At 37.8% G+C, this 13,553-nt stretch overlaps 2 protein-coding genes across 9 annotated transcripts in view; one reads left to right on the forward strand and one right to left on the reverse strand.

Annotated features, from left to right (window-relative positions):
* Positions 1–13,553, reverse strand: part of PMS1 (PMS1 homolog 1, mismatch repair system component) — a 124,872-nt gene that overhangs the window by 103,084 nt on the left and 8,235 nt on the right. For 4 of the 7 annotated variants that reach the window (XM_027771563.1, XM_027771561.1, XM_027771560.1 and 1 more), the window contains exons 2-4: positions 10,402–10,458; positions 1,694–1,795; positions 1,075–1,127 (exon numbers count right to left, since the gene is read on the reverse strand). The gene's annotated coding sequence lies outside the window, so the exon portion shown is untranslated. Of the gene's footprint in view, positions 1–1,074; positions 1,128–1,693; positions 1,796–1,840; positions 1,969–10,401; positions 10,459–13,553 lie in introns of those variants that run through there. The other 3 variants (XM_006147835.3, XM_006147833.3, XM_027771562.1) reach the window with 2 other exon arrangements.
* The window catches only part of ORMDL1 (ORMDL sphingolipid biosynthesis regulator 1), a 14,671-nt gene continuing 3,193 nt past the window's right edge, over positions 2,076–13,553 (forward strand). Inside the window, exons 1-4 of one of the 2 annotated variants that reach the window (XM_014587587.2) lie at positions 2,076–2,181; positions 3,751–3,931; positions 10,829–10,980; positions 11,564–12,475. In XM_014587587.2, coding sequence (XP_014443073.1) covers positions 3,758–3,931; positions 10,829–10,980; positions 11,564–11,681 — 444 coding nt within the window. In that variant the 5' untranslated portion in view covers positions 2,076–2,181; positions 3,751–3,757 and the 3' untranslated portion in view covers positions 11,682–12,475. Of the gene's footprint in view, positions 2,182–3,750; positions 3,932–10,828; positions 10,981–11,563; positions 12,476–13,553 lie in introns of those variants that run through there. The other variant, XM_006147831.3, reaches the window with a different exon arrangement.

Below are 13,553 nucleotides of genomic sequence, written 5' to 3' on the forward strand. Positions count from 1 at the left end.
TTAATAGTCTTTCTTCATATATTTGTTTGAGGATAAAAATAATTGCTAACATAAGAATTTTATATACATTCTCCCATTTCATACTCCCTCAATAACCTTAAATATACTATCATTCCTCTATTACAAATGGGATTTAAAGGCACAAAAACTTATTCAAGATGACACAACTATTAAGTGGCAGATGCACACACTGGCATGTTTGACTCCAAAAGCCATGCCCTTGAATACTTTCCATCCTGGCCCACAAAGCAAAATTAGAAACCTTGAAGTCATCCTAGAAATCCTTACTCTACATCCTGGCATCCAGTCCTATCTGGTCTACTACCCAAATGTTTCTCATGCTAATCTTCTCTCCATACTGCCCTGTTCAAGCCTCTCACCATTTTTCCTGAAGTACCACAATAATCATCTAATAGGAATTTTGACTCAAATTACAATCATCTATAGGGTTCTTTCAGTAATTTAAATTTCATCATGTTGCTACTAAATTTTTTTACAAAGGTTTCCTACTGCTAACCAGGTTAAGTGAAACTCCTTATCAACTGGATCTTTGCTTAACTTTCGAATCTCATCCCACCATTCCTCAAATGTGTACTATGCCAGTCATACTATGCAACCTGTCTCTATTAACATGGTGCCACTTACTACTTCCTTGGCTCACAGAGTTTCCTCTTTCTAGGAGGGCTTCTAATCATCCTTCCAGATTTAGTTCAAGTATCAGCTTCTCAAAGAAGCTTTTCTTCCCTGTTCCAACCTCCCCGCCTTCACCTTCCAGCAAATCAGCATCTGTTCCTCTGGACTCCCTTAGGGCCTTTTCTGTATTTCAAATGCAAAACTCATCACACAGTATTCTATTAATATTTGCCTGTCTCTCCTCCCGGCTCACAGTTTTTTGCAGACAGGGATTTTATATCAATCACATATCCCTAGCATAGTCCCTAGCCTACTTCTATATCTGTACCAAATGACATCTTTAGAAAAGTGGAAAGTCTATGGGGCTTACAAGTCACAGCATGGAACACGTAAGAATGTCAGGATTGTCAGGTTTCCATGTTAAAAGGAAATAGAACACACCTGGAAAAGTGCTGATGCCGACCAGGAATGTCAATTAAGAACAACAGGTGTTCCTAAAAAAGAAGAAGAGATCAGACTTACAAATTTTTAGAGAGAACACAAAGATAATTAAAGAACAGGACAAATCTAACTCAACTGTTTTCAGAGAACCAACAGAAATGTAACGTTTTCTTAAGTCAATTTCAAAATGTTATTTCGGCAATAAAAACTGTAAACATTGCATACTGCCAAGGTAGCATACTGCCAAGGTAAAGAAAGTTTCATTTCAAAGAGGATTCCCAAAAATATATATGTGATCATATATCTTCCTCTCCATCCCCCAGTAAGATCCACTTCTGGTCTACATGTTTCCTCAGGATGTAATAATGACTTTTGTCTTCAGCACATCAACCCAGAATGCACCAACAAAAAAATCGTGATTCTGTGATGAGTTTACTGCTAACCCTTGTATAGTGCCATAACATATAAAACGGCACACTCAGAAGTTTCTGTTCTGTCTGAAAACAACTGTTACGTACTGCACCCAGAAGCATCTGGGGAAATGGGCTGCAACAAAGCTCAAGCCAGACCACTCACTAGCCCAACACTAGCCCAAACCGGCTCAGAGCACGCTCTACACCTGTGCGCGTTCGGCTCCGTCCGCTTCCCGCCTGGGGGGAGGTATCCACGGCAGCAGGCACTCCCGCTCAGACAGGAGGTGAGGGGGAGTAAGGGGTTGAATCTACAGGAACGCAAGAATAAATACCCGTTAGCCACACGACACTACCTTCCAGCTCGCACGCCGCAGGTAATCACCATCCACCAGAAGCGAGCACAAGTCCCTCCCGGGTGCAGGCCCGGCCTTGCGGGACCCCACACTCTTTTCCAGCCCTAGCGCGCGCGCGCGTAGCAGGGCGGGCACCAGGCGCGCGGCACTTAGTCCCGCCTTGCCTGGGAGTAATGCGGGATTGGCGCGGCTCGTAGCCAATCCCCTGCCAGCGACCCCCGCCCCGGCGAAGCTGCGCGGCGCAGCGCTGAGGCAGAGCCCTGGCGTCAAGGGAGTGAGCGGACGCTGCTGTCGCCGCCGGGCTGGTCCTGGTTCGTGCCGCCGCCGGAGCGGGGCGGCAGGTAAGTGGGCACAGACGCGGCAGGTAGCTGCCAGCGGGGCTGAGTCGGGTTAAAGGGGAAGAGTGGGTTCCGACTGCAGCCGCGGCTCTCTGTGGCCTTTTTGGCCAAGTGGCCCCAGCCGCTCGCCCCCACGTCCTCGGCGTCCTGCCAAGGCCCTGATGAGAGGCTCACGATGGAGCGGGTGGAGGGGGCTACCGCCGCTCGGGCTAGGTTTCCTCTGGTCTGGAATCCGCCCCGGGTCGGTGTGGCCGGCGGGGGGACTGCTCTTAAGGAGCGAGGGCCTCAGTGTGCCGGTCGGTAGCGGCGCGGCAAAACTGCTGCGAAAGGTTTTCTGAACTGAGGGGGAAGAGTCCCACACCAGCTTTGCCTTCCAGCTCCGATGTAAATTCTAGGCCTCTGAGGAGCGGTTTTTTTTTTTTTTTTTTTTTTTTTTTGTGGGAAAGTGGGAAAACTATCTTGCATGTTCCAGGTATGATTTCTTTTACATTTAAAAATAATGTAGGATAAATAATGGGTTACGTTTGGGATGGAAGAAATATTTAGATATGTACGTTTGAGATTCTTATATTCTCTTGGTGTACATCACCGTGAGCCTTGATGCTTGTTCCACAGATACAGTTTTAAAGGGTGAAGAGGATATGTACTCAGGATATGTACTCAGGACGGAGTTATGGGAGATTCCTCTCTCTAGCCTACCTCCATAATTAAAAAAGGCTTATATATTTTTAAATAGGAACTGTTCAAAGTACCATGTTGCTTCCTCCACTCCCATGATAGGTATCCTTTAGGACAGTTTGATTGTGTTTAAGGGATTCTTAGACCCAGAGAAATATTAAAGTAACCGGGAGCCTTGTCATTTAGTGTTCATTTTGAATGTAAAAGGGGGAGAGAAAAATCTCTTAAAAAAGAAAAAGTAAAGTTTAAGGGAGTTGACTAGAAAAGTACTCATAGGAAAGACTCCTTGATATTGGTACTGCAAAATTGAAAAGCAAACATTAGCCACACACAAATTTCATACCACATTATGTCAACACCATGTTTTTGATAGGTTTTACTATTCAAAATGGAGTAATTTGAACTCTGACCACTGTTTCTGGGTAACATAAACATTAACAGTAAGAGTCCAACTACTCAGAACAGACTGGCTGGGTTAGTTCAGCTTTTTTAATTTTAGTTTATTCTGCTAATAGATTTAGCTCCTGACTTTGCTCTCCTAAGGAAATACAGGTTTTATTCCCTTTCGCTTTAAGTTTTCCTGTCCATTATTTCATTCAGTAAAACCAATATGCTAGAAGACAAACTTTGGGAAAGGGATTTTAACCATCTTTTCAAAGAGAGCCATAATAAATTGTGTTTATCTTACTATAAAGTCAGATGTTGAGATGCTTTCATCAGCATTGCAAGTAACACATTGTGGGGTGGTGGTGGTCTAGTTCAGAACCAATAGGAAAAAAATCATCCTAGTAACATACTTTGTCATGTCATAAATAGGGTATGTACATTTCCAGCCATGTAACTATTAGCTAGTTTTTTCCAGCTATGTCACTATTGATTAATTTCTTCCTACAGAGCAAACATGAATGTCGGAGTTGCCCATAGCGAGGTGAATCCAAATACCCGTGTAATGAACAGCCGGGGTATGTGGCTGACGTATGCACTGGGAGTTGGCTTGCTTCATATTGTTTTACTCAGCATTCCCTTCTTCAGTGTTCCTGTTGCTTGGACCTTAACAAATATTATACATAATCTGGTAAGAATTTCATCTTACACTAAACACTTGCAAGCTTAAGATTTAGTGGTTGCTAAAGGTTAAGGGAAAGAAAAAAAAATGAGTTGTTTAATAGTTTTATAAAATGAAAAGGGCTCTGGAGATGGATGGTAGTGGTAATGATTGTTTTAACAGTGCAAGTATACTTAGTATGATTGAATTGTGTACTTTAAAAGTATTCAAGATGCTTATAAAAAAAAAAAAGGGGGGGACCAGCAAGGTGGCGTGGTGGTTGGGCACTGGACACTCCCACATGGCCGACCAGGGTTCAAGTCCTGAATCTGGTGGCTTGCTTTCTCACGTTCTCTCTCTCTCTCATTCTCACCCTCTGTCTCTCTCTGCTCAAACTAAAAAAAAATAAATGAATGAATAAATAAAATAAATAATTATTAAAAAAAGTATTCGAGATGCTAAATTTTATGATATGTGTATTAAAGCACAATTTTTTTAAAGCTTGAGGTTTTATTTTCTGAAGAAAAACATGGCTTCATTTTTTTTTAATTGGTTGAGATGTAATTTATATATTATAGAATTCACCCATTTAAAGTGTATAGGTGAGTGGTCTTTAGACTATAAGACTTGGGCCAGACGGTGGTGTGGTAGCTAGTAGATAGCTGGATTCCCCAGGGCTGACTGTGCAATTCGAGTCCCAGATCCTGTAGCTTGAGAGAGACACTGGGGGTGTGTGTGTGTGTGCTCGCGAGCGCCAAAATTCCTAGAAGAGAATGGAGGAAAGGGGATTGCAACATGGCTATCTCCTCCTGGTGGTGCTTTCTGACTTTTTCTCACTCTTGCTCTCGCTCTCTTTCTCCCCCTTTCTCCAGTAAGCACATATCTATAGTAAATTAGGAAGAAAAAACAAAGAATATAAGACTTAATTTTGAAGAACTCTAATATGGGATAGGAATTTATTCTATTGCACTTTTACATCAACATGGAAAAAAGTTTATTTTACTTTATTTCATACTTTTTTCTAAGTATGACAATTTTTTTGGCTCATTATTTATTTATAATCTAGAAAATAAGTCATTTTAGTAAAAAACTTCGTATTCAGGCAACTAAATATATTGATTAGCCAGGATGCATCAGAAGTAATTATCATCTTTGGTTTCAATTCTTGGTAAGTATTTCTTTTTTTTTTATGAATTATTTACTATTATTATTGTTAACATTACTTTTTACATGAGTTCTGCCAGAGAAAGACAGAGAGAGAGAGGGAGAGTGAGAAAGCAAGCCGTCAGGTCCAGGACTCAAACCATGGCTGGCCATGTGGTAATTTCAGCACCTTAACCACTGTGCCACCTGCTGGCCCTCTTGATAAGTATGTCTAAATTGTTTAGTTTCCAATTTCCATATAGAAATTCTGAACTTAATCATGTCCGTGTGATTCAGGATCTTCTGGTGCTGTAGCTTCTTTTTTGTTGGACTCTATCAATACTCTCCTGTATTAGCTGTATTGTATTCACTCTACAAAATGTCAACAGTTTGATTGACTCTACTGACTGAATTATGCAGCCCTGGAAATTACCGGTTATAAAACAACTCTAATAGTGACTTTTTTAATCTTTAATGGCCTATTAAAGTAGAAAGGGGAGAGATCTAGTTAATTGTGAATTTTGAATCCATAATAACTATGTATTTGTTTAAAGATATTTTTAAAAATGAAATACTTGGAGCATTAAGACAAATGTAAGAGAAGTAGATTTTTAAAAATATTTTAAATTTTCTGGATTGGATTTGAAGTTGATTGGAAGAAGACAAGGATGATGTGCTGATGAAAATAATAAATGTCTATTTGATCCACTTTATATTATACTATTTATTTTTAAATAGCGATTTCTCTGAAATATTTTATATTAATCATCTCCCTTTTGTTGAAACTCTTTCTCTGGCTTACATGAGATGACTTTCTCCTGTATATATTTATTTATTCTTTCTTAATTTTTTACTTATATCTGTTTCTTCCATGATGAGAGAAGCAGCACCCCCTGTAGGGTCTCGACACTGTGATCCATTCCCAGCCTCAGCTAGCCCCAGATCATGAGCGCATGCTCTAGTATCCTCAGGGAAGTCTTTGGATGCAAACCTGGAACACTCTTGTATGGGTCAGCCTCACAGAATGTCCTTTTTACTGCTATGCCACCATCTGGCCCCGCATCTCCTAGAAATGTTTCTGATTTTTCCATCAATTTCCTTTTGCAGGATCTTCTCTTTTTCTCTCAATTATTATTATTCTCAAGGTTTTTTCTTTCACGCTTATTTTATATATTCTACTTACTTCATCTGTCTATATTTTCAGTTCTATCTGTAGAATGATGCTGCTCATATTTATATTGCGAGAACACCTTGCACTTTAAACCAAACTTGAATAAATTGAATTCATCTCACTTCTGATTTATTCCTTTTCACCCACAATCTGCTTCTCTGACTTGGTTCTTAATCTTCTCTAAAGCCACCACTATCTGCCTGGTAAGCCAAGCCAGATGACTGAATGTCAGTGTTAAAATGATTAATGTGTAATTCAGAAGGAGAGTAAAAGAGAGCTCTAATAATAACCACTCGAAAAGAATAGGTATAAATCAGAACTATCCTATGCTGACTAGAACATATGGTCACCCTAGTCTTAGAATAACTCCTCCTTTTCCCTCATTGTTGTACTTCTGTGCTATCATTTTGAACCTATACCTCATTTTTTTTCCTGAGGTGAAAAAAATGAATAATTATTACTACTACAATAATTCAGATGTTATTCTTGAAGCTTCCCTACTCTTCTCCATTCTCATTTGTCACAGTGATGTTTTACAAATGCATACCTACTGAAGTCACACTTTCTTTGTCCTTCAGTGATTCTCCACTACATTCATGATAAAAATCTCAAGTGCCTCGTGTGACATTTAAGACCGATTTATAACAATGCAGAGTTAAGAAAGGGACTCAGTCTTATCTCAGCATCTCTAAACACATACTATGCTCTAGCAATAAGGAAACTCATCTTGCTGTCTCTTTTAATGGTGTTCCCTTCCTGCTTTGCCTCACTGATTCCTACTTTCCAGCAAAACTGCTCTGGTATCACCTCCTCCAGAAAACTGTATAACTCCTGTGGATCATTCTTCGGTCATAGTTTATAATTAGTAGTTTATCTTCTTTTTTTATGTTTTAACTTCTGTTTATAAAGATCTGTTTAAATATCTGTTGAATAATTATCCTTTTCCCTTCTCCAATGACACAGGTATTAAAGGTATTTTAAAAGCCACTCCTTTCTCCCCTCCCCATGTTTTCAAATTGGTTGACAGAGATTGAGGCACAGTATATGGCTCTGGGCAGATGACAAGTAAAGCACGCTGTGTCGGACTTCACGCTTCCGATTTATTTATTACTAGTTCATACTAGAAATCTAACTAGCCATAGATGTAGCAATTACATGACTCCTAATTTAAAGTTTCCTTTGAAGATAACCTACATTAAACCAATTAAAAATAGGTAATATATACTGAATGTTTTTAAATATGAGAAAATAAACTTAGTTATATCTGCTTAGGAAAATATAGTGTATGTGTCCTTCTGAACTGTATGGTAGAAACCAAAGTGATTGTTTTTATTCATTTCTTAGAGTTTGCTCTGAGAAGTATAAATTCTTCATAAAATTCTTAGCCTAGCTTTAAAAATGAATGAGGAGCTGGAGAACTGGGGGGAAAAGATAGCAGAATGATGAGACCCTGTTGAGGTTGCTCCACCCCTGCCCCCAGTTTCTGTGCACATTCTTGCTCAATCATTGAAAAGAAAAAGAAAAAAAAAAAACAGAATGAGAATTCTCTGTATTTTGATTCATCAAGAATTTATTAAGGGCTAGTCATAGGGTACATGCTTTCTTTACTAATTCTTTTGAGGTGGGAATAATCACCATTAATATTTTTATATAAAGACTATTTCAAAAGAAGCTATTAAAAATAAGTATATTGGGACCAGCAGTTGGCGTAATGGCCATGTTGCTGGACTCCCACGTAGTCGACTGCGGTTCGTGTCCCGGACCTGGTGGCTTAAATCTCATGCCGGGCGCGTGTGCGTGCGTGCCCAAGATCCCGAGAGGAGAATGGAGGAGAAGGGATTGCGGCGTGGCCATCCCCCCTGGGGGGTGATTTCTTGCTTTCTGTCTGTCTCTCTCTCTCTCTGTCCTTCCGGCGAGCGCACATACCCTATAGCAAAAACTCTCCAAAAAAAAAGAAGTATATTGAGGTTGGACAGTGGTAAAATATGACATACTGTGAGGCTGACCCATATGGGAAGAGTCTTTAAAAAGTAAAAATAAGTACAAGGTATACAATATATGGTCAGATCTATAAAATACACTCTTCAAGTATTCTAGACACTAGTAAGTGCACATAGCTTGAAAGAAATAGCAAGAAGATTGTTTTGGGTTCTCACACATGTGATCTAGAGTAAAAGTCCTTGACTATTTTGGGGTCTAATACTTTTAAGATTTTTGAAAGCATCCACCTTATGTTTCATAGTTTCTCTGAAGCCAAAGTGAAAATGGCTTCCTAGTGCTTACAGAATATAAACACTTCTTGGATTAACATCATCCTCCAACATATCTGTGTACCAGACCTTGTTCCAGAGGTATTCACACTAGTGGGAAAATACTATGCAAACAACCCTAACACAGTATCTTGCATTATAATAAATGTATTTTTCAATAAAATTTTATGAAAGGTGGTTAATTATTGATGAGGAAATAGTTGACAAAGTAGCATCAAGGCTTTGACCTCAGCAACAAAGAACCTTTCCTTCTGCATTTTGTGAGTACTCTGATAGCAATTTCTGCCCTTCTAGTTGTTTATGCATGACTTTTTTTCCCCCTTATAATCTTTTAGAAGATTAAATTCTCGAGGGCTAGGGACTTATGTTGTTTAATTTCATGTATGTTTTAATGTACTGTGTCTTATCTACTTACATGTTTGTTGGGTTAAATCTAGTTGAATGTGAGCCCTTTCTTCTGTAATATATGTTTTATTGCAGCTATTGGTAAAAGTTGTGATATATTTTTCTGTTTTACTTTTCTTTTTAGAGAGATTTTTGATATAGGGTGTGTGCGCTCACCAGAGACAGAAAGCAAGAAATCATCTCTGTCAGTGGGGTTGGCCATGCCATAATCCCTTCTTCATTCTCCTCTTGGGACTTTGGGCATTCAGGCCCATGCACCCTGTGTGAGTGTTAAGCCACCGGGCTTGGGACTAAAATCAAAGTTGACTATATGAGATCCAATGATATAACCATTATACCATCTGTGGGTCCCATTTTTCTGTTTTTCTATGCAAAAATGCATCATGACTTCTCAGGTGACCCAGTAAATAGCTTTTGAATTACCTAATGGCATAACTAGAAAATACACTAAACTTGAAAGGATGGGCCCTTCTAACCCAGTATACTATGTTTCAAATCACTAGCTTACCCATTTTTTACATATGTTTATTAAAAGTTAAGAGTAGGAAAAAGTGACATCACATCAGAAGGTAATACTATTTCATGGTAATATTTAAGCTCTGTGATACTACCAGTGCTTCAAACTGTGATCCTGAAATGAAATATTACATATCAATCTAAATGGGCATCATAATTTCAAGAAAACCAAGTCTAGTAAACATCGTTTTTTATTTTCCTAATAATTAACCATAACTTATTTTTTGACCAATGATAATTTGATCAGAAACAGGGAGATGGAGAAAACAAGCTGTCAGGTCCAAGACTCAAACTGCAGTCTGCCATGTGGGAGTCCAGCACCTAACCACCAAGCCACTTAGCCAGCCTTAACACAATGGTAATTTTAAAAGTAAATTGAATCAGGGACCAGCAGTTAACGTAATGGCTGTGTTGCAAGACTCCCATGTAGTTGACCGCAGTTCAAGTCCTGGACCCAGTGGCTTAAACTCACGCAAGGTGTGTGTGTGTGTGTGTGTGTGTGTGTGCGTGCGTGCCCAGGATCCCGAGAGGAGAATGGAGGAGAAGGGATTGCGGCATGGCCATCCCCCCTGGGGAGTGATTTCTCGCTTTCTGTCTCTCTGTTTCGTGGTCTCTTGTCTTTCTGGCAAGTGTACATGCCCTATAGCAAAAATATCTCCAAAAAAAAAAGAAGTTGAATCAAACATTACATCTTTATTGCTCTAGAAGAGAACTACTGAAGCAAGGCTGTCCTAATGGTTTTGAAACTATTTTCCCTGATACATTTTGTTCTCTGAACACTGAAGAAAACTTTAGTACAGATTAGGTAATCCTTTTCCCTAGAAAAGGTGTTAGAAAATCTAAATGTAATGATATTAAGCTTCCTTGATGAAGCTTCTTATTTTTTACTTAATAAATTTCTACATGTCCTTTTACTGATTTTCTCCAAATAATAAAGGTTGAGTTTACCTAATATAAAATGTGAAATGCTATAAAATCTGTAAGTTTTTACTCACCAACAGGATACCAAAAGTAGGAAATTCCACACCTCATCTCATGTGATAAGTTGAACACTGCAATGGAAAGTATTGCATAAAATTACCTTCAGGCAATGTGTATATGAAACAAATGAATTTCATGTTTGGACTTAAGTTCCATACTCTAGATTTCTCATATATATGCAAATGTTATAAAATCCAAAAATATCTGAACTCTGAACCACTTCAGATCCCAAGCATTTCAGATAAGGGATATGCTAACCTTTATTTACATATCTTAGAAAGCTTTATTTTACTAGTACTGACCATAGCTTCTCACTGTTAAATGAAAGCTCAACCCGTGAGCTGATCACATACTCTGTCACAAATGCCTGGAACTATCTTAATGCTGTCAGACTAATTTTGTAACTGATGATGATTGTATCCCCCTTTACTTATTTTCCAGGGGATGTATGTATTTTTGCATGCAGTGAAAGGAACACCTTTTGAAACTCCTGACCAGGGTAAAGCAAGGCTCCTAACTCATTGGGAACAACTGGACTATGGAGTACAGTTTACATCTTCACGGAAATTTTTCACAATTTCTCCAATAATTCTGTAAGTGGCAGAAATTTTTAGGTGTGATTACTGGATATGAGAAACATGTCCCTTTATCAGATTGAATTGAAATTAAAGAATTTTTTTGTCAAAAACCTCTATTATAAGTAACTATCTCAGAGTATAAAGTGCAGGCAAACTTCTTAACAAGTTCCTAGTAAATCCATTTTCAGTAAGTACATGTGGAGATAATATTCCATTATCAACAGTCTAACTAAACATCTAGGATTTTTAAGTATGTATTTCAGCGTCTGTCCTTAAGTTTCTGAAAACTAGACATAATCATATTCTATGTTGCATCTTCAGATTAATCTTCCTAAACAGTGATTCAGATGGTCAGAAGAATTTATCTTCTGAAACCTGTTCAGATGTTCAGATTCCTTGGGAGAGAGTATGTTTTAGGAAAAAAGAGATCATGGGGCCTACGTTGAATCCTGTATCTCTCACTTAGTTCAGTTTACTCCTACATAAAAGTCTAGCTAATGATGTGTAAACTCAGTCCTGATGCTGTAAGAAGTAAATGGCATAATATCTACTTGTAAAACATTTTATTTTATATCTGAAATCTAATTTCTTATTACAGGGTCCTTCAAATAGTTCCTACTTCATTTTCCCTTTACATGAATGTTTTATCCCCCACCCATCTCCCACCTGGCCAAGCTCTTCTAAGCTGCTTTTCTCAATATTTCATTCATGTATAATCCTATTTCTATGCCCTGGGTAAAGTCATTTTTCCTACCTGAAATGCCATCTCCTTTTTTTCCAGCTTCATTGAGGTATAATTGACAAAAATTGGACACATGTTTTATTTCTCCAAAGAGCTTATAAACTCTTGCATTGTTTTGAATCTCACATTCAGTGACTTTTATATAATAGGTGTATTTTAGTTATATCTTAAACCACACTTTATACCATTTAGGTCATACATAATATATCCCTGGTAGGATTGGTATATTCTGGAGTATTTAGAAAGAGTTCTGGGAATTCTTAAGGTGGGACTTAAGGTAGCGTAGATTTTGATAGATGTTTAAGTAAGAGGAAGGCATTCTAAAGTGAAAGGAATAAACTGTAAAGTGGTAGGCCTACCTTATGTTTGTAGCACAAAAATTTTCACTTGGTTTAGTCCCATATAAAGTTAACCTCCACAGAAAAATGTCTGTATGATCTAACAAAAATAAATGCAGTAACAAGCATAATAGTTACTCAGACAACTCTTAAATTTGGATTTGGAATCTACCACCTTTGTGCGATGTGACTTTTGGCTGATTCTTGAATATCTGTTTCTTCATCTGAAAAATATTACGGATTGCATTATAATAAATGTAAAAAGCCTAACATCTATTGAATTTTTAATAAGCACTATCTAAATAGGTCAACTAAGATGTACAGTGACCACATTTCTCAAAATATACTTTTGAACCACAGATGTGATTTAAAATATTCTGATTAAATTCCTTATATAATTGAAGAAGCAGCATTAAAGCCATCTGTGTAGCATTGATACTTTTCAAAGTGCTTTTACATTTTTGTATTTGGTTATCATTTATCAGGTAGGTGTGACATGCAGTGTTATCTCCAGTTTTTAGATTAAAAAACAGACTCAGATACATTACCTTGCTCAAAATCTTGCACCTTGTTGGAGTCAACTGTCCAGATTAAATTCTAAACTTTTTATTTTCTAATAAAAAGTCTCTTTCCAATAATCCCCTTTGTAAATAAACACTGATTCCCACCTAGGTTTGCATACCCTCAGAAAGTTATCTAGATGCATGTTAAAAGTCAAGTAATTTTCATATAATTACACAGTTATTTTTCACTAAAAGACAAAATGAGACATAATACACTATAGTAAAGAAAAGCTAATTGAAGATTTAGTTACAGCCTGTTAAAGAGAAACTCATAATGATGGGAAATTAAATAAGCTCACTAACTGCTGGCAGCATCCTATTTTGTTCAGTGAAGGAAATATAAAAGCAATGTTCACATACATAAAAGCAAGAAGAAGGAATTTAAAAGTTAAAGAATATGTGGACCAGGCAGTGGTGTAATTTAATGGTAATGCAGATAGACCTACATGGGAAATGTCCCAAATTTGTGTCTGAGAACCTCCTGGGCATACATGTTCATGCACACATACCCATAGTTAGGGCTGGCTGAGGCTGAGTGTGGATTGCACTGTGAGGACACTGTTTAGGGTGCCTATCTTTCTCTCACTGTCTCACTCATGGGGAAAAAAAAAAAAGAATACACTTTAAAAAATTAAAGAATATGGTTTACTCTCAATAAGCAATTTTTTGAATATTGTTTGTAAAACAGGTGGAAGATTGTAGAATTTTTCAGTCTATTCAGTAGATTATTCTGAATATTATATACATGTTCTCTAATGTTCTTAATCACACTTGGAAGTAGCTATTCTTTTGTAACCATGTTACAGGAGATACTGTTTTTCTCTTATGAGAAATTAATAACAGCAGTAAAAGGAAAGGCTATTAGAATACTTTCCTTGTGGGGTCTTTTTGCCAGAACCGTCATCTTTCAGTAATTGACCAAAATGAGGAACACAAAGGGAAAGA

This window comes from Tupaia chinensis, unplaced genomic scaffold (genome assembly GCF_000334495.1).
Source record: "Tupaia chinensis unplaced genomic scaffold, TupChi_1.0 Scaffold000225_1, whole genome shotgun sequence".
In the NCBI taxonomy this organism is placed as follows: Eukaryota; Metazoa; Chordata; class Mammalia; order Scandentia; family Tupaiidae; genus Tupaia; species Tupaia belangeri.